The sequence below is a fragment of the Entelurus aequoreus genome, linkage group LG21 (assembly GCF_033978785.1).
Source record: "Entelurus aequoreus isolate RoL-2023_Sb linkage group LG21, RoL_Eaeq_v1.1, whole genome shotgun sequence".
Classification (NCBI taxonomy): Eukaryota; Metazoa; Chordata; class Actinopteri; order Syngnathiformes; family Syngnathidae; genus Entelurus; species Entelurus aequoreus.
This window is the reverse complement of record NC_084751.1, coordinates 40,121,466-40,145,712: the sequence shown is the minus strand read 5'-3', so window position 1 is coordinate 40,145,712 and position 24,247 is coordinate 40,121,466. Positions and strand designations below refer to the sequence as shown.

Below are 24,247 nucleotides of genomic sequence, written 5' to 3'. Positions count from 1 at the left end.
TCGCAGGTTGAAGGGCTCCTCACATTTCCCCATTGTTTACACCAGCAGCGAGAGCGATTTGGACCGAGAAAGCGACGATTACCCCATTAATTTGAGCAAGGATGAAAGATTTGTGGATGAGGAACTAGAGAGTGAAGGACTAGAGTGCATATTTTTTCTCTCTGACCGTAACTTAGGTAAAAGGGCTCATTGGATTCCACACTTTCTCCTTTTTCTATTGTGGATCACGGATTTGTATTTTAAACCACCTCGGATACTATATCCTCTTGAAAATGAGAGTCGAGAACGCGAAATGGACATTCACAGTGACTTTTATCTCCACGACAATACATCGGTGAAGCACTTTAGCTACGGAGCTAACGTGATAGCATCGTGCTTAAATGCAGATAGAAACAAAAGAAATAAGCCCCTGACTGGAAGGATAGACAGAAGATCAACAATAGTACTATCAGGAGACACCGAACCAAGCACTGGACCTGTAACTACACGGTTAATGCTGTGCCGCCTGTCGAAGCCTAGCAATGCTGTTGCTAACGACGCCATTGAAGCTAACTTAGCTACGGGACCTCGTCAGAGCTATGATAAAAACATTAGCGCTCCACCTACGCCAGCCCTCATCTGCTCATCAACACCCGTGCTCACCTGCGTTCCAGCGATCGACGGCGCGACGAAGGATGCCATTTTTTGTGGTCCCCTTTAGAAAAGTATCGAAAGGTATCGAAAAGTATCGAAGTACATTTTGGTACCGGTACAAAATATTGGTATCGGGACAACCCTAATATGGTGGTCCATGTACATGTGGTAAATTTATGACAATCGATCAGTTTTGACAAATTTACAAAAAATAATGTTCCCCAAGTATTATTCTATAGATTTCGAACAAATGGCCAGAAGATCCAAAATGCAAAAGGTATATTTTTCAGCAACGTTTTTAGCAACGTTGGTCCATGCCAACAGACGTCTGAACTACACTTTTATTTAAAGTTAAAGTACCAATGATTGTCACACACACACTAGGTGTGGTGAGATTTGTCCTCTGCATTTGACCCATCCCCTTGATCACCCCCTGGGAGGTGAGGGGAGCAGTGGGCAGCCGCAGTGCCGCGCCCGGGAATCATTTTGGTGATTTAACCCCCAATTCCAACCCTTGATGCTGAGTGCCAAGCAGGGAGGTAATGGCTCCCATTTTTATAGTCTTTGGTATGACTCGGCCGGGGTTTGAACTCACGACCTACCGATCTCAGGGCGGACACTCTAACCACTGAGTACGTGGTTGGCAGTTTCAGTCATATTTTGGCAAAGGACTACAAGCCTAGACCATGAAGTACATGGTATACCAGTATTCTTGCATTTCCAGTCAGAATTTCAGACCAAAAAAGTGAGGGTGCTTACACAATAGTAGCAGCTCCAGCCGGTCACGGTGTGAGCCGTGTCCCGCATCTCCTGCAGGGCCTCGGCACGCAGGTAGCCCAACTCGCTCAGGCAGCCGTCATGGAACACCCGGGTGCAGATCTTGCACGGGTACAGGTCGTCGGCCGTCCACACCTCACATACGTCGCACATCTCATCACTTGGAGGCTGAGACAACAAATAATCATGAATACAAGTGTTATTGGTGTTGTTGGTTCATATTTTCATCTTTATTTATAATATAAGACATCAGATGAGTCTAGTAATTAGTTGTTGGGGGTTGAGTGCCTGCAATCAATCGATCAATCAATCAATGTTTATTTATATAGCCCTAAATCACAAGTGTCTCAAAGGGTACAAGCCAATAGGGCCCATTGGCGGTTGTTTGGTTGTTAAAAGTTGGTGCCCTAATTGTTTCTGTTTTAGCTTGAGAGCCCGAGAGGGACAAGCGGTAGCAAATGAATGGATGGATAAAAATACTGTATTTTTCGGACTATAAGGCGCACTTAAAATCCTTTCATTTTCTCAAAAATCGACAGTGCCCCTAATGTACGGAATCATTTTGGTTGTGCTTACCAACCTCGAAGCTATTTTATTTGATACATGGTGTAATGATAAGTGTGACTAGTAGATGGCAGTCACACATAAGAAATGCGTGTAGACTGCAATATGACGCCAGTAGACAACACCAAAACTTTAAATGTTCCATTGAGAACATAGAACATTACACACGGCGCTAAAAAAGCTATGAAGTCGCACCGCTTGATGGTTTGTCGCCGCGTAACGGCGACAATTGTCAGACGTACTCTTCAACATACGAGTATTAGTATGGTGTGTGTATAAGGACCGCAAAATGGCACCTATTAGCAGACATTTTATCGGGCATTTTGTTTCGCAATATATGCAAAACCAACTTTTCTTACCTTCTGGTACCTGCTGATCTGTATTTGGGATCTGCATAAGTCCTGAAAATTTGTGCGCGTCCACTTTTGTAGTCCGTAGTATTCCTGTTATGGGACATTCATCCTCCACTGTTTCCAATTTGTAATATAAAGTAGCGTAAAGTTCTAACTTATATCTGTCAGTAAACTCGCTATGGAAGCACTAAAACATACCGGTGTAGTGAGTTTACATTATTCACCCAAGGAACTTTAGTTATTAGAGAGTTCCGGTCAGAGGTTTTTTCACGGGACACATTTCTGGCGTAGTTGTTGCACTAGTGACCCACGGATGAGGAGATGCTGCTCCGTTATTGATTTAAGTAAAGTCTGAGTCTGTGAACATTGCTCCAAAGTCAGGATTTTTTTGTTGATTTAATGTGCATACAAAAGTAAACATTGACATGTGCAAAGGCAGCGATATATGACGGCAGCTAAAGAAGGACTTCCCTATTCATCCCCGAAAAAACCTGCGAGATGAACAGCTGATTTTATGACTTCCGGTGCTGACGTAAGACAATCGCGTCCCACATGTGACCATAAGATGAACAAATACACTACGATACTAAGACTATAGTGGCCATTAACAGTTAGCTTCTACAGCCGTGTTGCCCAAAGTGCGGCACCGGGACCATCTGTGGTCCGTGACTCGTTTGTCATCGGCCTTAAGCACATTACAAAAAAAAACAAAAAAAATAGAGATCTCATTTGAACACCTGGTGGTGAAATCTATCAAAATTAGGGTGGTCCCAAAAAGGAGGGATTTTTCATATTGACTGTGTGTCGGTTTTAAAAATTCTCCCCCTCTGGTCAACATATGAAATAACAAGTGTGTGTAAAATTTGAAGCGCTCCCCCTCTGGCCAACATATGTAATAACAAGTGGGTGTAATAAGTTGAAATGTGCACCCTTAGCCAAAATTAATTTAAAAAAAATCTGTACTATATATAGAAACATACTGTAATAACTTGAAGTAAATAATGAAGATTAAAAACCAATTACAAACAAAAAATGTAAAAAAATTATAATAATGAACTAAAAGCAGTCTTTTTCTCACAATGTGTCAACTCTTAAAAAATTGGTAAAAATGTCTCATATTCTTTCTGTTTCTGTAATATTGCAATATTTTCTCGTAAAATTATTAATTTTTAATGCAAAATGGTGACATTTGTCATATAAAATTCTGACTTGTATCACAATATTGCCAATTGTTTTGTTGTTCTTGTAAAATACTGACATTTTTTGAGTAAAATTATGACTTGTGTCATCATTTTGCCAAGTAAAATTCATATTATTATTACTATAATATTGCCCACATTTTAAAGTTTTCTCATAAAATTGTGACTTTTGTCGAGTAAAATTACGACTCTTTTCATAAAATTGCCAACATTTTAAGTAGAGATGTCCGATAATATATTTTTGACTTTCTCATGTATAATATGCAGAGTGATCAAAATAACAAACTGTGAGTGCAAGTGAAATGGTGTCTGCATAACAGTATAAATATCAGTCCCAAATAATTCACTGTTTTGTATGTCCAACACATTTCTCTATCCAATATTTGATTCATTTTCAATTCTGACCCTAAAAAGTGTAACGCAGTATTTGGTCTGGCCCAAAGGGATGAAGTGCAATAACACCATATCATTTTTTAATCCTACCCTTGCAGCTCAGTGAAATGACACATCACATTTCTGCCAAACATATATTTTTGGGCTGTATTTATTATCTTCTTTTGTTGACATTTTCTTAACTGGACTTCATATGAAAATAAAAAGCATTATACTGGATATCAAATTGTAATGTTAACTGCGACAAGTGCAAGACGTGAGAGAAAGACAAGTATTGTCCTGCTGATGAGACAGCTAAAGGCGATGCAGTGGAAAAGTGTGTCTCCCCATCTGAGAACAACATAACACCTCAATGGCGCACAAGGTGTCTTTTGGGGGTGGAAATCTTAAGGCACCTCACATATCGAATACAAGTTAGGGGCTATGATTGCATTATAAATCACTTATTGATGCATCTTTAATTATTATATAGTATAATATAGAGATGTCCGATAATATCGGACTGCCGATATTATCGGCCGATAAATGCTTTAAAATGTAATATCGGAAATTATCGGTATCGTTTTTTTAAATTATCGGTATCGTTTTTTTTGTGGTTTTTTTTTTTTTGTTTTTTATTAAATCAACATAAAAAACACAAGATACACTTACAATTAGTGCACTAACCCAAAAAAACTCCCTCCCCCATTTACACTCATTCACACAAAAGGGTTGTTTATTTATGTTATTAATATTCTGGTTCCTACATTATATATCAACATATATCAATACAGTCTGCAAGGGATACAGTCCGTAAGCACACATGATTGTGCGTGCTGCTGGTCCAATAATAGTACTAACCTTTAACAGTTAATTTTACTCATTTTCATTAATTACTAGTTTCTATGTAACTGTTTTTATATAGTTTTACTTTCTTTTGTATTCAAGAAAATGTTTTTAATTTATTTATCTTATTTTATACTATTTAAAAAAACAACAACCTTATCTTCACCATACCTGGTTGTCCAAATTAGGCATAATAATGTGTTAATTCCACGACTGTATATATCGGTATCGGTTGATATCGGTATCGGTAATTAAAGAGTTGGACAATATCGGAATATCGGATATCGGCAAAAAGCCATTATCGGACATCCCTAATTTTAAGCTTTTCTTGTAAAATTGCGACTGTTATTGAGTGAAATTCAAACTTGTATTATAATATTGCACAAATTCTAAGTTTTTCTTGTAAAATTGTGACCTTTTTCTTGTGAAATTCCAACTAATTTTTCACAACAAGCTTTTTTGTATTGGCATAGTTTGTATATATTATTAATGTTGTAAATACAAATATTTATATATCTAGAAAGGGTGGTCCTAAAGAGGTAGGCATTTTTCGGACGTCTCAAGAAGGTAACAAAATACAAGAATGTGTGTGTGTGTGTGTGTGTGTGTGTTTTTGTGTGTGTTTTCTTCTCTTCTTTTTTTTGTGTTGCCACTAGCCCGCGCATAAAACGTGCTATATAAATACATTTTGGTTGATTGATCGATGTATTGAAGTTATTTTGATGGGTTGTCAACAACACCCAAGTGTCATCACCTGACCTGCTTGAATCATGGCGAGCCAGGTGTAGAAGATTAGTTAAGATCATGTTGTTGACTAATTAGAAAGTAATTATATGTTCCTACTGCCTTCATTAACATCCTCGAGGCACTCAGCTGTTTTATTAATGAAAATAACCACATGACGCTTGACTGATTAACACCAGCAAAAAAAAAACGCCTCAGACTCGACTGTGTTTTATCTTTTTTTCAACGCCGCATGACCAATTTTAGAACTCAAACCCTTCTCTTCTTATTGTGACATTACCCGAAAAAATACCACCCACTTTCTTCATTAAAATGACATTAAGGTCTTGTAATTTTACAGGAGCCGATTTAACACGGAGCATGAATGCAAATATCATTTGTAACCATGGGAACGCACATGCCAATCGATATTTGAGCACTGGGATTTCTTCTGCGTGAAGAGCCAGTCAAGCTACGGTGGGAAGGTGTTGTGTTTTGTATCCTGTTGTGTGCATAGTGGTGTTTGGGAGACTTTCTCAGTAATCTTCTTAAAAATAAACCTCCTCTCCGACTCTACATGACGTTGATTTTCAGCTGAATTGTACAAATATGGAGTGGCAATAGCTTACACTGTCAGGACTTGGCTGGAAGTGTTTGCTTTGAGTAATGGACGGTGTCCAACTGAAGACACACTAAAGGTCACACGATTTCGGATATTGGAATTTAATTGATAGAAAGACCATTTCCTAATGAGACATGTGAGGAGCTGCATCATTTTCTTGACCTGTTTTGAAGAGACCATCCTCCAAGCATAGTGACAGAATTGTACAGTTAACGAAGGTTTAATGTTGGCTAGTGATCATTTCTCTTTACTGTAAGACAGGCCTGGGCAATTACTTTGACTCGGGGGGGCCAAATTTAGAGAAAAAAATGTGTCTGGGGGCCGGTAAATATATATACACTACCGTTCAAAAGTTTGGGGTCACCCAAACAATTTTGTAGAATAGCCTTCATTTCTAAGAACAAGAATAGACTGTCGAGTTTCAGATGAAAGTTCTCTTTTTCTGACCATTTTGAGCGTTTAATTGACCCCACAAATGTGATGCTCCAGAAACTCAATCTGCTCAAAGGAAGGTCAGTTTTGTAGCTTCTGTAACGAGCTAAACTGTTTTCAGATGTGTGAACATGATTGCACAAGGGTTTTCTAATCATCAATTAGCCTTCTGAGCCAATGAGCAAACACATTGTACCATTAGAACACTGGAGTGATAGTTGCTGGAAATGGGCCTCTATACACCTATGTAGATATTGCACCAAAAACCAGACATTTGCAGCTAGAATAGTCATTTACCACATTAGCAATGTATACAGTGTATTTCTTTAAAGTTAAGACTAGTTTAAAGTTATCTTCATTGAAAAGTACAGTGCTTTTCCTTCAAAAATAAGGACATTTCAATGTGACCCCAAACTTTTGAACGGTAGTGTATATACCGTATACAAACCTGTTTCCATATGAGTTGGGAAATTGTGTTAGATGTAAATATAAACGTAATACAATGATTTGCAAAACATTTTCAACCCATATTCAGTTGAATATGCTACAAAGACAACATATTTGATGTTCAAACTGATAAACTTTTTTTTTTTTTGCAAATAATCATTAACTTTAGAATTTGATGCCAGCAACACGTGACAAAGAAGTTGGGAAATGTGGCAATAAATACTGATAAAGTTGAGGAATGCTCATCAAACACTTATTTGGAACATCCCACAGGTGAACAGGCTAATTGGGAACAGGTGGGTGCCATGATTGGGTATAAAAACAGCTTCCCAAAAAATGCTCAGTCTTTCACAAGAAAGGATGGGGCGAGGTAGGAATGTCCCGATCCAATATTTGGAATCGGATCGGCCGCCGATATTTACCAAAAAATGCGTATCCAGGGAAAATGCCGATCCAGATCCAGTTTTTTTTTAAAACTCCGGTCCGTGTTTTCCAACGCACCGATTTAAATAATACATTCCACTTTACTGCTGCTCCCTAATTTCCGTTCCGCATTTTCCAGCACACCTTCAACATATCCACAGGTCTGTGGATTCTCACGCAGTTGCTTTTCGCTGCTGGCATTACACGACAGGCTCTTCTCAGTCTTTTCTGTGTCTCCCTCTCACAGACAGCAAGCGCACCTTCTTACACACGTCACATACTGTCATGTCATACGTCACATACGTATACGCCCTCCCCGAGCAGAGAGGTAGCAGCATGGCTAACGTTAGCTGTGATGCTAGCGCAGCCGTGCGAGCAACGTTCCCTCTAAGGTGCGCGCCTGTGCAAATGCGCACTGCTCCAGCGTCCTCTGCGCATAGCAATTATATGCCACGCACAAAATCAATTAAAAAAATAAGCGCATAACAATTTTCGACACACGGACACGACAGAGAAAACCGTTTTCGTCATCATTGTTCAAATATTGTAACGTCAGTCGAGACGCTTATCTCCATTCGGTGCCACACGCCCACACCATCAAAATGCTGAGGCAAAAATTTCCACATCAACACTGTATGAAAAAATTAGTGATTTTTTTAGTTGTGATTTCCTTCTCTGCATGAAAGTTTAAAAGTAGCATATATTAATGCAGTATGAAGAAGAATGTTTTAATGTAGACATGCAAGCCTTGAAAGAAAATTTTGAAAATAAAGACTACATTTCCTGCAAATGGGTGCATTTCTACCCTATATTTTAACTTTAGATTTATTCTCATATCAAACTCTTTTGGCTGTCTTTTTGACTCTTACATCCGGCGCCCCCCTCCACACCCCGGATTATAAATAATGTCAATAATTCAATGTGATTATCTTGTGTGATGACTGTATTATGATGATAGTATATATCTGATAGTATATATCTGTATCATGAATCAATTTAAGTGGACCCCGACTTAAACAAGTTGAAAAACTTATTCGGGTGTTACCATTTAGTGGTCAATTGTACGGAATATGTACTTCACTGTGCAACCTACTAATAAAAGTCTCAATCAATCAATCAAAACACATAGAATCATCATACTGCTGTGATTATATGCATCAAGTGTTCATTCAAGGCTAAGGCAAAATATCGAGATATATATCGTGTATCGCAATATGGCTTTAAAATATCGCAATATTAAAAAAAGGCCATATCGCCCAGCCCTAGTTCAATGATGCCATTTCTGTTTGTCATGTATAATTTTGTCTATTTTGTGTTTATCCTTGAATAAACAGGTCAGTTTCTTGTTACCAACCATTGTGTATTATTCAAACTCCCCTAATTCAGCTGGCTAGTTGTTATCAAGAGTACTAAAACCCTTTTCAACATGATTCTGACAACTAAGTAGGCTAAATAACTTTAAACTTTAATACATGAAGGCCAGTATCGGTCAGTATCGGTATCGGTCAGTATCAGTATCGGATCGGAAGTGCAAAAACAATATCGGTATCGGATCGGAAGTGCAAAAACCTGGATCGGGACATCTCTAGGGCGAGGTACACCCCTTTGTCCACAACTGCGTGAGCAAATAGCCAAACAGTTTAAGAACAACGTTTCTCAAAGTGCAATTGCAAGAAATTTAGGGATTTCAACATCAACGGTCCATAATATCATCAAAAGGTTCAGAGAATCTGGAGAAATCACTCCACGTAAGCGGCATGGCCAGAAACCAACATTGAATGACCGTGACCTTCGATCCCTCAGACCGCACTGTATCAAAAACCGACATCAATCTCTAAAGGATATCACCACATGGGCTCAGGAACACTTCAGAAAACCACTGTCAGTAACTACAGTTTGTCGCTACATCTGTGAGTGCAAGTTAAAGCTCTACTATGCAAAGCGAAAGCCATTTATCAACAACACCCAGAAGCGCCGCCGGCTTCTCTGGGCCCGAGCTCATCTAAGATGGACTCATGCAAAGTGGAAAAGTGTTCTGTGGTCTGACGAGTCCACATTTCAAATTGTTTTTGGAAATATTCGACATCGTGTCGTCCTGACCAAAAGGGAAACGAACCATCCAGACTGTTATCGACGCAAAGTTGAAAAACCAGCATGTGTGATGTATAGGGGTGTATTAGTGCCCAAGGCACGGGTAACTTACACATCTGTGAAGGCACCACTAATGCTGAAAGGTACATACAGGTTTTGGAACAACATATGCTGCCATCTAAGCGCCGTCTTTTTCATGGACGCCCCTGCTTATTTGAGCAAGACAATGCCAAGCCACATTCAGCATGTGTTACAACAGCGTGGCTTCGTAAAAAAAGAGTGCGGGTACTTTCCTGGCCCGCCTGCAGTCCAGACATGTCTCCCATCGAAAATGTGTGGCGCATTATGAAGCGTAAAATACGACAGCGGAGACCCCGGACTGTTGAACGACTGAAGCTCTACATCAGGGGTCACCAACCTTTTTTAAACCAAGAGCTACTTCTTGGGTACTGAATAATGCAAAGGGCTACCAGTTTGATACACACTTAAATAAATTGCCAGAAATAGCCAATTTGCTCAATTTACCTTTAACTCTATGTTATTATTAATAATTAATGATATTTATCTTTGTGGAAACACTGATCATCATAATGATTTCTCACAATAAATATATATAGAAACAGATAAATATCAATATGCAACACTTTATTTTTACATTTTATCTAAGTGCACATTTTTCAAATTGAACATTTTCAAATGATAACTTCTAAGACAGTCTTGTGAAATCACAATATCCCATTTTAACTACCTAGCCACTAACATTTTTTAACAAATCATGAATTACTTTGCACCATGTTTGTACAAATAATAACTCATGTAAAATACAAAAGTAAACTCTCAAATTTTTAAATCATGTCACACTTTGAACTGGACACCAAATCTGTTATCTGTTTCTTTGTCAGTTAGTGGGAAGCCTGGCATTGCATGTTGTTAACTAGTGTGTTGTACTCTGGTGTGTAACTTGACACTGCAACTCTGAGTGAGTCTTGCAGATGTGCATCAGTGAGGCGTGTTCTGTGTTTGTTCTTGATGAAGTTTATGTCAGAAAAGGCTGATTCACAAAGATAAGATTTTTCCTCATTGTTTGCAGAACCTTTTTAATCTTTTGGACATATTTTCACAGCAATCTGGCCTTAAGCTTAATTATGATAAATGTAAAATGTTAAGGATCGGAAATCTAAAGGGAACGTCTTTTCGAATGGAATGCAAAGTGCCTGTTTTGTGGACAGATGGACCAGTTAACATACTTGGTGTTGTTGTCCCAGAGAATCTGGAAGATCTAGGCTCAGTAAATTATGATAATCGACTAAGAAAGCTGGACAAAATTATGCAATTATGGAAAGGGAAATCCTTAACCTTGTATGGTAAAATATCTATTGTCAACTCATTAATTATTCCTCAATTTATTTATTTGTTTTTGTCATTACCAGCTAAGGCTGAAACCACGCGTCGACATAGTCGACGTCATCGGTTACGTAAATACGTCGACGCCGTTTTTGTGCATCGACGCGTCGCATATTTACGTCACACTACCGTCATGGCGGACCGCAAAGCAGACGATCAAAGCAGACGATGCGAGCGGTGCGAGCGAGGGGGGAAAAGCATGCCAAAAGTGGTCAAAAGTGTGGGAGTATTTCAATAAACGGCCTAATAATGTTGTTGTATGCACACTGTGTCGAGCGGAAATGGCCTATCATAGCAGCACAACGGCTATGAACGAACATTTGAAAAGAAAACCATCAACTAGTCAATCGTCCGCGCGAGCATACGTTGTCATCATTACACAAAAACATGAATGTGTCATTTGTATCTGCTAGGGGTGTAACGGTACGTGTTTTGTATTGAACCGTTTCGGTACGGGGCTTTCGGTACCGAACGAGTTTCTAAGCTAAAGCTAACTATAGCTGCTAAAGTCTTACCAAGCTGCTTCGCTCCTCTGTCTCTGTCTCAGCACGCTGCATTATCCCACCCACATAATCATCTGATTGGTACACACGCAGCATTGTCCCACCCACACAACCATCTGATTGGTACACACGAAGCATTATCAGCCAATCAGCAGTGCGTATTCAGAGCGCATGTAGTCAGCGCTTCAGCGTGGAGCAGATAGGTGTTTAGCAGGTGAGCATCAGGCAGCGGACTCTCCCCAAATGATAATAAACACCTCCCAGTCAACTACTAGTAACATCACTATGAGCCCGTTGACCTTCTAGAAATATAAACTGCAGCTCAGCTCACTCGCAGTCCTGGCTTGAGGTGAAGGCTAATTACCTCTCAGTTCTAGCCACATCGACCCCTTCTGAGCGCCTATTTTCAGCTGCTGGGAATATTGTAAACAAGAAAAGAACCAAACATGTACACATGCTAACCTTTCTTCATTACAACTGTTAGTCACTCACTGGAATGAGTAGAATTGGTTATTGTGTACTGTGTTGGACCGGATGTTTATTTTGCACATTTTAAAAGCAATACTTAATGTTTACAGTGCTCCAGAATATTTAGATTGGCACTTTTTTGTATTGGATGTTTATCTTTATTTTTGCACATTTTAGCAATTAAGCAATACTTTCACTTTTGTTGAAATGTTTACACTGTTGTTACAGAATATTTCGTTTTGCACTTTTTTGTATTGGATGTTTATCTTTATTTTTGCACATTTTAAAGCAAAAAAAGCAATACTTTTACTTTTGAAATGCTTATACTATTGCAGAATATTAAGATTTGCACTGGATGTTGACTTTTATATTTGCACATTAAAAAGCAAATAAGCTACTTTTAATTTTGTTAAATGTTAAAAGTTTTAAATGTTTACATTGTTACAGAATATTTAGTCATGTTGTTGTCAATGTTGACTGAGTGGCCATACTTCTTTTTTTTTGTAAATAAAAGCCATGCCTTTTGAAAAAACGGGCCTACATTTATTTTTTCATCTTCATTTTGAATAAAAAAATAATCGGTAAAAGGAAAAATAATCTATAGATTAATCGGAAAAAATAATCTATAGATTAACCGATTAATCGAAAAAAATAATCTATAGATTAATCGATAGAAAAATAATCGTTAGCTGCAGCCTTATTACCAGCTCCATCACAAATCTTTTTTTAAGATTTACAGTATGAGCGGAGGGTCTTCGATTTTGTCTGGGACGGCAAACCAGAAAAGATTAAATGAAAGGTTTTGTACAATGAGTATGAATATGGGGGCCTGAAACTTCTCAACCTTGAAGCTATGTGTCTGTCTTTAAAATCATTAATTGTTCCAAAGATGTATTTAAACACTGAGTGGTACACAAGTGTCCTGTTGGACAAAAAACATGTACTGTATCAAAAGAAATTGTATCCTTTTTTACAAGTGATCCCCTTCTATTTTTCTTATGTAGAGAGTCTGCTGGGAAACATGGCGGGGTTCATAAAGGAAACAATCCACTCATGGTGGTGTTTTCAATTTGATGTGCCAGAAAAAAGACACGATATTTTGCAGCAGATAATATGGATGAACTCTAATATTGTAATAGATGGAAAGCCTTTCTTTTGGAAAAATATGTTTGAAAGAGGAATAATTTTTGTCAATGATATTATCAATGAGAATGGTAAAATTATGAAATACTGTATGATGAATTTAGAGCTATGTATGGTGATGCTTGCTCAAGCTTTTGATTTAATCAACTAACTGGAGTAATTCGGAAAAGATGGAAACAAATAATTAATTATGGAACTACTAAATTATTAGTTTGTAAACCTCTAATAAGAAATTCTAGTTGGCAAAAAGGAACTAAAATAAATAGAAAAATAGATAATTTTTATTTATTAAAGAAATCTTTGAAGGCTGCCTCATACAACACAAATGGAAAATGGGAGGACTTTTTTGACTGCCCGTTGCCATGGGATGCCATATTCAAACTAATCTATAAAACTACTATCGATGTGCAAAATCGTTATTTTGAAATTAAAATTATTTATAACTTCTTACCCATGGGGAAAATGTTAAAATTATGGAATATGACAGAGTCAGATGATTGCCGATTTTGTTGTCAGGAGTCTGAATCCACCCTGCGTTTGTTTTGGTATTGTCATATTGTGTCTTCGTTTTGGGTGGAAGTTGAAAAAAACTGTGTTTAAGGATTGGTGTGTTTATGAAGCTTTATGTGGTTTCTGTTATTTTAGGAGAGTTCATTGACAATCATGATTTAGTCAATTTAATTATAGTACTCGGTAAAAGGTTTATTTTTAAGGCTAAAAACAGATATTCACTTAGTATTACTTTCTTTAAAACATTTATTCAGTATTTTTTAACTTTAGAAAGTTACGTGGTTGAAAACGATAATGATGCAAAAAAACATAAAAAAAAGATGCAAAGTCCTCAAAGGCTTATTTTGAAAGTATAATTATGTTTATAGATTATATGCTATCTGTTGTTGTGTTCCCTAATTTGAGTGGCCTTGACATAATCTGGACTGTACATAAATGCTTATTTTGAAAATGTAATTTTGTTTATAAATTATATGCAATCTGTTGTGTTCCCTAATTTTTTCTGTGTACATGAATGAAGGTGTGTGTTGCTGAGTCCGACTTGGACATTATCTGGACTGGACCTGGTTTTAAAAACCCTTTAAACAAATCTAATTTCATTGACAACCTGGTCTGGTGAAGATAAGGTCCTTTTTTAAAAAATAAAATAAAATAAGATAAATAAATAAAAAACATTTTCTTGGATAAAAAAGAAAGTAAAACAATATAAAAATAATTACATAAAAAAATAGTAATTAATGAAAATGTTAGTGGACCAGCAGCACATACAATCATGTGTGCTTCAGGGACTGTGTCCCTTGCAGATGTGTTGTCTATGTTGTGGGAACCAGAATATTGGTAGCAGAAATAAATAACCCCTTTTGTGTGAGTGGGTGTGGATGAGGGTGCATGGGGGGGGGAGGTTGTTTGGGTTGATGCACTGATTGAAAGTGTATCTTGTGTTTTTTCTATGTTGATTTTGCAAATCATTGTATTCCGTTTATATTTACATCTAACACAATTTCCCAACTCATATGGAAACAGGGTTTGTATTACTCTTATTAGCTGCATTGTTAGCCATCTCGTACTTGCACGAGGGTTGTCCCGATACCAATATTTTAGTACCGGTACCAGTACTAAAATGTATTTTGATACTTTTCGGTACTTTTCTAAATAAGGGGTACCACAAAAAGATGGCATTATTGGCTTAAATTTAACCAAAAATCTTGCGGTATAGTAAACATATGTTTCTTATTGCAAGTTTGTCCTTAAATAAAATAGTGAACATACTAGACAACTTGTCTTTTATTAGTAAGTAAACAGACAAAGGCTCCTAATTTGTCTGCTGACATATGCAGTAACATATTGTCATTGTGATTTATCATTCTATTCTGTCAAAAGTATGAGGGACAAGCTGTAAAAATTGATTATTAATCTACTTGTTCATTTACTGTTAATATCTGCTTATTTTCTGTTTCAACATGTTCTATCTACACTTCTGTTAAAATGTAATAATCACTTATTCTTCTGTTGTTTGGATACTTTACATTAGTTTTGGATGATACCACACATTTAGGTATTTATCCGATACCAAGTAGTTACAGGATCGTACATTGGTCATATTCATAATCCTCATGTGTCCAGGGATGTATTTCCTGAGTTAATCAAAATAATATGAATTTTTAAAAAAGGAAAAAAGATTGTGTGACAATAAAAAAAATCGAATTAATCATAGTAGTATCGACGAGATACGCTACTGTACTTGGTATCATTACAGTGGATGTCAGGTGTAGATCCACCCATGGTGTTTGTTTACATTTGTGACGCCAGTGAGCTACGGTGTGTAGTGAAGCATGTTTAGCTATTCCTCGTTCTGCAGGGATGATACTTGTAAGAAACTCACTTTATTAGTCGTCATGGAGGCGAGGATTAGTGATTTAGAAGTAGCTAAAACACTGTCGACTGCGGATGGATGTTCGCCGCTAGCTAGCTAGCCATGTCTTAAAGCTCCTCTTCCTGAGTGCGTTTCAGTGTTATAACTTCACCATTATCTTTAGTTTTTAAGCTAAAATGCGTTTGTTCTCCCTTTTCTGTCTACACACTGTGTCTGCCTGTAAGTACTATGTGATTGTGCGCTGCCGAACATGCTCTCCTGCTTGTAAATCCAGCAATGTAATGACGTGACGATGTGTCATCAAGCCCGGAAACCGGTACTTTTCAAACAGAGTAGGGATGTCCGATAATATCGGACTGCCGATATTATCGGACGATAAATGCTTTAAAATGTAATATTGGAAATTATCGATATCGGTTTCAAAATTATTGGTATCGGTTTCAAAATTATCGGTATCGGTTTAAAAAAGTAAAATGTATGACTTTTTAAAACGCCGCTGTGTACACGGACGTAGGGAGAAGTACAGAGCGCCAATAAACCTTAAAAGCACTGCCTCTGTGTGCCGGCCCAATTACATAATATCTACAACTTTTCACACACACAAGTGAATGCAAAGCATACTTGGTCAACAGCCATACAGGTCACACTGAGGGTGACCGTATAAACAACTTTAACACTGTTACAAATATGCGCCACACTGTGAACCCACACCAAACAAGAATGACAAACACATTTCGGGAGAACATCCGCACCGTAACACAACATAAACACAACAGAACAAATACCCAGAACCCCTTGCAGCACTAACTCTTCCGGGACGCTACAATATACACCCCCCGCTACCCCCTACCCCCCAACTCAACCCCGCCCACCTCAACCTCCTCATGCTCCCTTTAGGGAGAGCATGTCCCAAATTCCAAGCTGCTGTTTTGAGGCATGTTCAAAAAAATAATGCACTTTGTGACTTCAATAATAAAAATATGGCAGTGCCATGTTGGCATTTTTTTTTTCCATAACTTGAGTTAATTTATTTTGGAAAACCTTGTTACATTGTTTAATGCATCCAGCGGGGCATCACAACAAAATTAGGCATAATAATGTGTTCATTCCACGACTGTATATATCGGTATCGGTTGATATCGGAATCGGTAATTAAGAGTTGGACAATATCGGCAAAAAAGCCATTATCGGACATCTCTAATTAGAATGCATTTAAAAAAAGAAAGACATATGTGTTCTTGTCTTACAGAAGGATTGTGAATGATAGGCATTATTTTAAAAAAAAAAGTGTATTTCCCTCTTAGGAAGAAAAAAGCCCTAGCCCCTCTGAACGGCTTGGAACTTAGTCGAGGAAACCAGATCATTGGCTGCTGTTGCCATGGAGACTGACATCTTGCAAATACCTCTTTAATCCTACGCCTGGGGGGGCTTATTATTATGTGTGTAAACTAAAGTCATTCTGCTTGTTTGTCTCTTCTCTTAATTGTTACGTACGCGCGACCATCAAGTGTTACCTGTTCTTTCTTTGCCAAGTCCACCTCCGAAGGTTGGTCGTCATCGGCCTCCCTCTTGGGCCGCACAAAAGCCGGCGGTGTAAGCTGGTGGCTCTTCTCGAGATCTTCCGGCTCCACACCTTTTCCGTCACGTAACCTTGACCAGGCCTCCTGGTTGACCTTGCACTCCTCCCGAGGAGCCTGCTGGGAGGTGGACGGGCTTTCCGCTTCCCCTCCCTCTCCATCCTCGGCGGTTTTCTCCTCAGGACCGGTTGAGGTTTTTGCCGGCACGCTACCGTCCTCTGCTTCTCCGTCTGCCGGCTTGACGAAGGCCGGGCGATCCTTGATGCCGGACTGGAAGGCCGAGACCACGGCAGTGCACTTCTGCACCTTGTCCACCTGCTGCTTCTTTGACATGAGCACACCCATGACTGCACACAGACACAGCAGGGAAGTAACAACATGTTATGAGTAGGCTAGCAAACCCTTTTATCTCATCAAAACATACATTTATATGTCATCCACGCACTATGGAAGTATACTTCTTTATCTTTACTTTCCAGCACTGTGCCTGTGGAACTGCGAGCCATTTTCTGATGTTAAAAGCAAATGGCCAGATAAGATTGTCCTGCAGCTGTACCAATCTTGTCTGAGGATGGGAATCGAAAACCGGGTGTTGTTGAGTGTTTCGATGTTATCCATTCCAGTGCCGAAGTTACTGTCATTTCTAGGGCTGTCTTCGACTGAGGAGTTTCATAGTTGTCTGATTTTGCCCGTCATTGATAAACAGTTCAATTTATGGTGTTTTTTTTAAAGAGACGTAAATAGATAGATTATGTAACTGGTCACTAGTAGTCAGTAACATCACATGGATATGCTCTACACTGCAAAAACTGAAATCTAAGTAAGATTAAATATCTCAAATAAGGGTGATATTTGCTTATTTTCTGTCTAATAAGATAATTCTTCTCACTAAGCAGATTTTATGTTAGAGTGTTTTACTTGTTTTAATGTTTTGGTCCTAAATCAGGGGTGTCCAAACGTTTTCCACTGAGGGCCGCACACGGAAAAATTAAAGCATGTGGGGGCCATTTTGATATTTTTCATTTTCAAACCATAACAAAATATATGCATTTTTTAATTCATTTTACCTTTAGGGGTCCCAGGGATCATAAAGGGTCTCAGTCATTAAAATGTTAAAAAATAAGTCAGATTATTTTTTTTAAATTATTATTTAACGCTTACAGTAAATCTCTATATCAACTTCAAGTTGATATAAAGTAATACAAATTTAAAAAAATGTTTTATGGCTTTTCTGTCAAAAACAACTTAGTTTTTTTTATAGTAAATGTCAGCTCAAGACTTTGAAAAACTTGTACATGCCTTTATTACCAGTAGGCTAGACTATTGTAATGGTCTCCTTGCAGGTCTTCCCAAAAAAACTGTCAGGCAGCTACAGCTTGTTCAGAACGCTGCTGCTAGAGTTCTAACAAAGACCAAAAAATGTGAGCACATTACACCAATTCTTAAATCCTTACATTGGCTCCCTGTACATCAGAGAACTGATTTCAAAATCCTCCTGCTCACATATAAATCACTACATGGTCTAGGGCCGAAGTATATTACTGATATGCTCCCACTATATAAGCCCTCTAGATCACTAAGATCTTCTGAGACCAATCTGTTAGCGGTTCCAAGAGTAAACTCAAATCAAGGGAGCGCATCATTCAGTCACTATGCAACAAATAGCTGGAATAAACTTCCTGAAGATGTCAGACTCTCCCCAACTTTGACTACTTTTAAAACTAGACTGAAGACTTTTTTGTTCACCTTAGCTTTCAGCTAAATCTTTTAATCTTTTAACTTTTAACGTCTGCACTGTTTTTATTTTTATTGTCTGCATTTTAATTTTGCTTTTATTTTCTTTCATTTCACTTTGTTGTCTGTGAAGCACTTTGAGTCTGCCTTGTGTATGAAAAGCGCTATACAAATAAAGTTGCCTTGCCTTGCCTAAAACTGAAATATGCAGTATTTGGTAATTAGAGCCCTAAAAGATCAATAATGCAGGACACCATTGATTTTAATTCTTTCATATTTTTGAGTAATCACAGTGAGAAGATAAATAAAAAAACACTAAATATATTTGGGATCCAAAAGGGGCCCCACTCATAAAGTGATACATTTTTATTAGGTATTTCTTTTACTTTCAACACTTAAGTTACGAGATCAACTTCAGATATATCTGTCGATTTTATGCTGGAACTATTATTTTGTTTGTTTTATGCGCTTTTGTCAAAGAAAACTTTGATGTTTTTATATGGCTACTAAAAAATATATGCAATATTTACCACATAAAACATTTTAAAGTGAAATATTTGAAGTAATTGGAGCCCTGAAAATAATTCATTATAACATGGATTTTTTGTCATTATTTTTTTTTTTTTGAGCAATGGCAAAAAAAGAAAAATGAAGAAAGACAAAAGAAAAAAAAACAGCCTGCATGGCAGCTTTTGTGTCAACATTGCAACTTTTTCTCGTTAGATTTCACCTCATTCCACTTTTTTTAATGTTCTTTTTTTATTTTTACAATAGTATTTGCAGAATGTGTGGCGGGCCGGTAAACAATTAGCTGCGGGCCGCAAATGGCCCCCGGGCCGCACTTTGGACACCCCTGTCCTAAATGATCTCGGTAAGATATTACAGCTTGTTGCTGAGATTTGATGACCTATATTGAGTAAAATATGCTTGAAACTAGAATATCAACTGATGCAAAGCTGTGTCATCAACACTCACAAGTATAAAACTACATTTTTAAAGTAATAATTTCTTATTTCAAGCATGAAAAAAAAAAATCTTTGACACAATTGTGTCTCAAATAAAAACAGATGACAGCCAAATGGACTTTGCTATTTTATTTTCAATGAAACAATAGAAAATACGTACTCATATAGTAGTACAGTTGTTATTAGCGTGAATATACTTATTTTAAGGTATTTTTGGGTTCATTGAGGTTAGCTAATTTTACTTGTTTTGGAAAGTCTTGACAAGCCACATTTTCTTGTTCTATTGGCAGATAATTTTGCTTAGTTCAAATAAAGTACCCCTAATTTTTGTAATTTGTTTTCTTCTTTTTGAACACTGACTTTTTGCAGTGTAGTACAGGGGTTTTTAACCTTTTTGACCTCAGGGGCCAACTTTGTACTCTATGTCAGTGGTCCCCAACCACCGGTCCGGGGACCGGTACCGGTCCGTGACGCATTTGCTACCTGGCCGCACAGCAACATTCATTGTGTGAATGCTCCAACGCATTCACACAATGAATGTGGTTTTCCACACCAAAATGAATCGACTTTTTATTCAACTTTTTCTTCTTCTTCTTCTCCAGATGTTGGTGCGCTCTACCTTCTCCTTTTTACATCCGATTCAAATCATTCCAATCGCGGGCTTTCCCTTGACAAATTCCCCAAATTCCCAGATTCCCCAGAATTCCAGGTGTTCCAGGACATTTTTCCCATTCAAAATGAATTGGCCATTTTTCAAACTTCCACCATTTCCACATTTTTCAACAAATTCCACTTATTATGGACATTGAAACTGTTATTTTTTTAAGTTCCCAAAAAATTCCAGGAATTCCCAGAATTCCATTTTTTTCAAACCTTTTTTGACCCTTTTTTCTGGCGACTACTCCTTCCACATTTTCAACGCATTTCAACCGTTCCACCGTCAAAACATTCTTCTTAATCAGGACAAAAAAGTAAGTTTTTTTTTCGAACTGAAAAAATTCCCAGTTTTCCCGAAATTCCAGGAATTCCTCAATACCATTTTTCAATTAAAAATGTTACTACTTCAACATTTCTCGACCGATTTCATAAATTCCAACACCAATCATTTCAACTCATTCAGAACATTCACACTTTTTTGCATTTTCCAAAAAATTCCCTCTTTTCCCGAAATCCCCAAATTTCCATGAAATTCCCATTGAAAAGAATGGGGACATTTTTAAAGTTCCACAACTCCCACTCAAACCGTTCCAACTTCAAAATATTCAGCCTGTTCAAGAATTGTGGGCTCTCTTTCAAAAACTGTAAAAAAAAAAATTCCCGGATATCCAAGAATTCTCCGTTTTTAGAGACATTTTCCCCATTCCAAATGATTTATCCATTTTCCACACTTCCACAATTCCAACATTTTTCAACATATTCAAACCATTCCACCTTGAACATATTCCACTAAATTCCTGGACATTCAAACTAAGTATTTCCCAAGTTCCAAACCAAATTCCATTTTACCTGGAAATTCGAATGCTTCATCATTGCAAATATTCCAACATTCAAACTATTCTTACATTCATACTTCATTCTGTCAGCATTGGATCATTCACATGCAATTCCTTCAGGAATTGCCTCATCTAGTTAATTTATAAACTACAGCATTTTCTCAGATTTAACTTTCAGATTGTAGCCAAAGGCTAATTTTTTTGCTGTTTTTATCTGCCACACATCGAAAGCCGGTCCGTGAAAGTAATGCATACATTAAACTGGTCCCTGGTAGAAAAAAGGTTGGGGAACCCTGCTCTATGTTACTTCTCAACCGAACACAGTTGATTCTAATCGACTTGTTTACTCTCACTTTTGCTAAATGAGAATCAATTAAGAACCAAATTGTTAAGCAAAACAGAAAATGGTGTCATATATATATATTTCTGGGGGTAGTTCCAGGGCCTGCTTGTCCGGCGGGTGTCGGCGCCTCAGGCTACTGCAGCCGTGCTGCGTGTCTGGGGTGTCTGGGTCCCACCGTCCACCCCTTCCGGATGCCCGTCTTGGTTGGGGCCTGCTGGGTCTAGTCCCCGCGTCTATCGTGGCAGCTTGGTGCACTGCAAAGTATTCCGCAGTGCTGCAAGTCGGCCGGCTGCTGGGGTAGTGACCTTGTGTGTCAGCGTGTCTGTGATAATTTTATTTTTTATTTTTTTAGATTTTATTTTTTAAATCATTATTATTAGTATTATTATTGTTTTTATTTTATTATTATTATTATTATTATTTTTATTTTATTTTTTCCTCCCTCAGGGGGAGGATTCACCAGGGCAGTTGCTGAATGTTCCATCTCCATCGTTGGGGTCCTTGCAGGTGGGGTGGGTGGTAACTGTTCTGTGATGATGAATAAAAAAACAAAACTGTTTTTATCTTACACATGGTTCCAAAAGGTGCAACAAAATAGCACCTGCAAATTGTCAAGGGGACCTTAATGGGATAGCGAGTGATGATTTACCTCCCTAAACTCATTTCCAATTGGCCAGGGAGTGGGTTTCTTCCCAAATGCTTCCATCTTTAACCTGTAGGTCAGTTTTGGGCAATTAACTTCCTGGATGAAGTCACCTATTTAATCAGTAAAGTAAATACAGCGAGAGATGTGAGAAACCTTTCGGACCTTGCAGAAGACACAGCACCAGTCGCCACAATTTAAGATTTGTATTCAAATCATTTCTACCATACTGTGTATTTTTTATCTTGATTCGAGTAAAGACCTGTTTGATGTGTTTTAAAATAATTATTTTGTGGGTTAATTTAATACATAAATACAACATTTTCATTGTCAAATCTGAGCAATACTGTCTTTTAATAATCTTATTTTTCGGACTATAAGGCGCACTTAAAATCCTTTCATTTTCTCGAAAATTGACAGTGCCCCTTACAACCCGGTGCGCCAAATGTACAGCATAATTCTGGTTGTGCTTACTGACCTCAAAGCAATTTTATTTGGTATTTGTAATGATAAGTGTCACCAGTAGATGGCAGTCATATATAAGAGATATGTGTAAATAAATAAATGATAAATGGGTTATACTTGTATAGCGCTTTTCTACCTTCAAGGTACTCAAAGCGCTTTGACAGTATTTCCACATTCACCCATTCACACACACATTCACACACTGATGGCGGGAGCTGCCATGCAAGGCGCTAACCAGCAGCCATCAGGAGCAAGGGTGAAGTGTCTTGCCCAAGGACACAACGGACGTGATTAGGATGGTAGAAGGTCGGGATTGAACCCCAGTAACCAGCAACACTCCGATTAGACTGCAATATGATGCCAGTAAACAACACCAAAACTTTAAATGTTCCATTGAGAATATCGAACATTACACACGGCGCTCAGAAATCTGTCAAAATGTTTTTAGTACGACTTCGGTAAGCTATGAAGCTGCACCGCTTAATGGATTGTCGGCGCATTAAACATACGAGTATTAGTATGGTGTGTGTATAAGGACCACAAAATGCCACCTATTAACAGACAGATTATCTGGCGTTTTGTTTCGCAATATTATGCAAAACCAACTTTTCTTACCTTCTGGTACCTGCTGGTGTGTATTTTGGATTTGCATTAGTCCTGAAAATGCGCGCGCGTCCGCCTTTGCAGTCCGTGGCAACACCGTAGTCATGAACTTCCTCTTTTTCTCTAACTTCTTATGTGGCATTCATCTTCCGCTGTTACCATTTCTAATATAAAGTAGCGTAAAGTTCTTACTTATATCTGTCAGTAGACTAGCTATCAAAGCGCTAAAAACTGAAGTGGGTTTACATAATTCACCCACGGAACTTTAGTTATTAGAGGGTTCCGGTCGGACGGTTTTTCACGGGACACATTTCCGACGTTGATGTTGCATTAGGTTGATTGGCAGCACTAAATTGGCCCAAGTGTGTGAATGTGAGTGTGAATGTTGTCAGTCTATCTGTGTTGGCCCTGTGATGAGGTGACGACTTGTCCAGGGTGTACCCCACCTTCCGAAAATAGATGGATGGATGTTGCATTATGGAGCCACGAACGAGGAGATGCTGCTCCGTTATTGATTGAAGTAAAGTCTGAATGTCATTAAAACAGTTATGTCCATCTTTTGACACTTCTTCCACTCCCGTCCTTGCACGCTACACCGCTACAACAAAGATGACGAGGAGAAGACGCTGTCAAAGGTGAGCCACGTAAATAAGACCGTCCGCAAAACGGCGCATCAGAAAGCTACCTGAAGATGATCTGTAAAACATAATCTATGCAACATTTTCACCAAAGAACCACCATTACATGTTATGTGGACCACAAGGAAGTGTTTTAAATTTAGGAAAAAAATCATAATATGACCCCTTTAAAGGCCTACTGAAAGCCACTACTACCGACCACGCAGTCTGATAGTTTATATATCAGTGATGAAATCTTAACATTGCAACACATGCCAATACGGCCGGGTTAACTTATAAAGTGCAATTTTAAATTTCCCGCTAAACTTCCGGTTGAAAACGCCTTTGGATGATGACGTATGCGCGTGACGTAGCCAGTGAAACAGAAGTATCGGTGCCCCATTGAAAACAATACAAAAAGCTC

The 24,247-nt window shown here is 38.1% G+C and overlaps 1 protein-coding gene across 3 annotated transcripts in view; it reads right to left on the bottom strand.

Annotated features, from left to right (window-relative positions):
• The window catches only part of phf24 (PHD finger protein 24), a 106,783-nt gene that overhangs the window by 42,177 nt on the left and 40,359 nt on the right, over window positions 1-24,247 (bottom strand). For all 3 annotated transcript variants that reach the window (XM_062032137.1, XM_062032138.1, XM_062032139.1), the window contains 2 exons: window positions 16,898-17,307; window positions 1,393-1,578 (listed from right to left, as the gene is read on the bottom strand). In XM_062032137.1, the coding sequence (XP_061888121.1) occupies window positions 1,393-1,578; window positions 16,898-17,305 (594 nt within the window). In that variant the 5' untranslated portion in view covers window positions 17,306-17,307. Of the gene's footprint in view, window positions 1-1,392; window positions 1,579-16,897; window positions 17,308-24,247 lie in introns of those variants that run through there.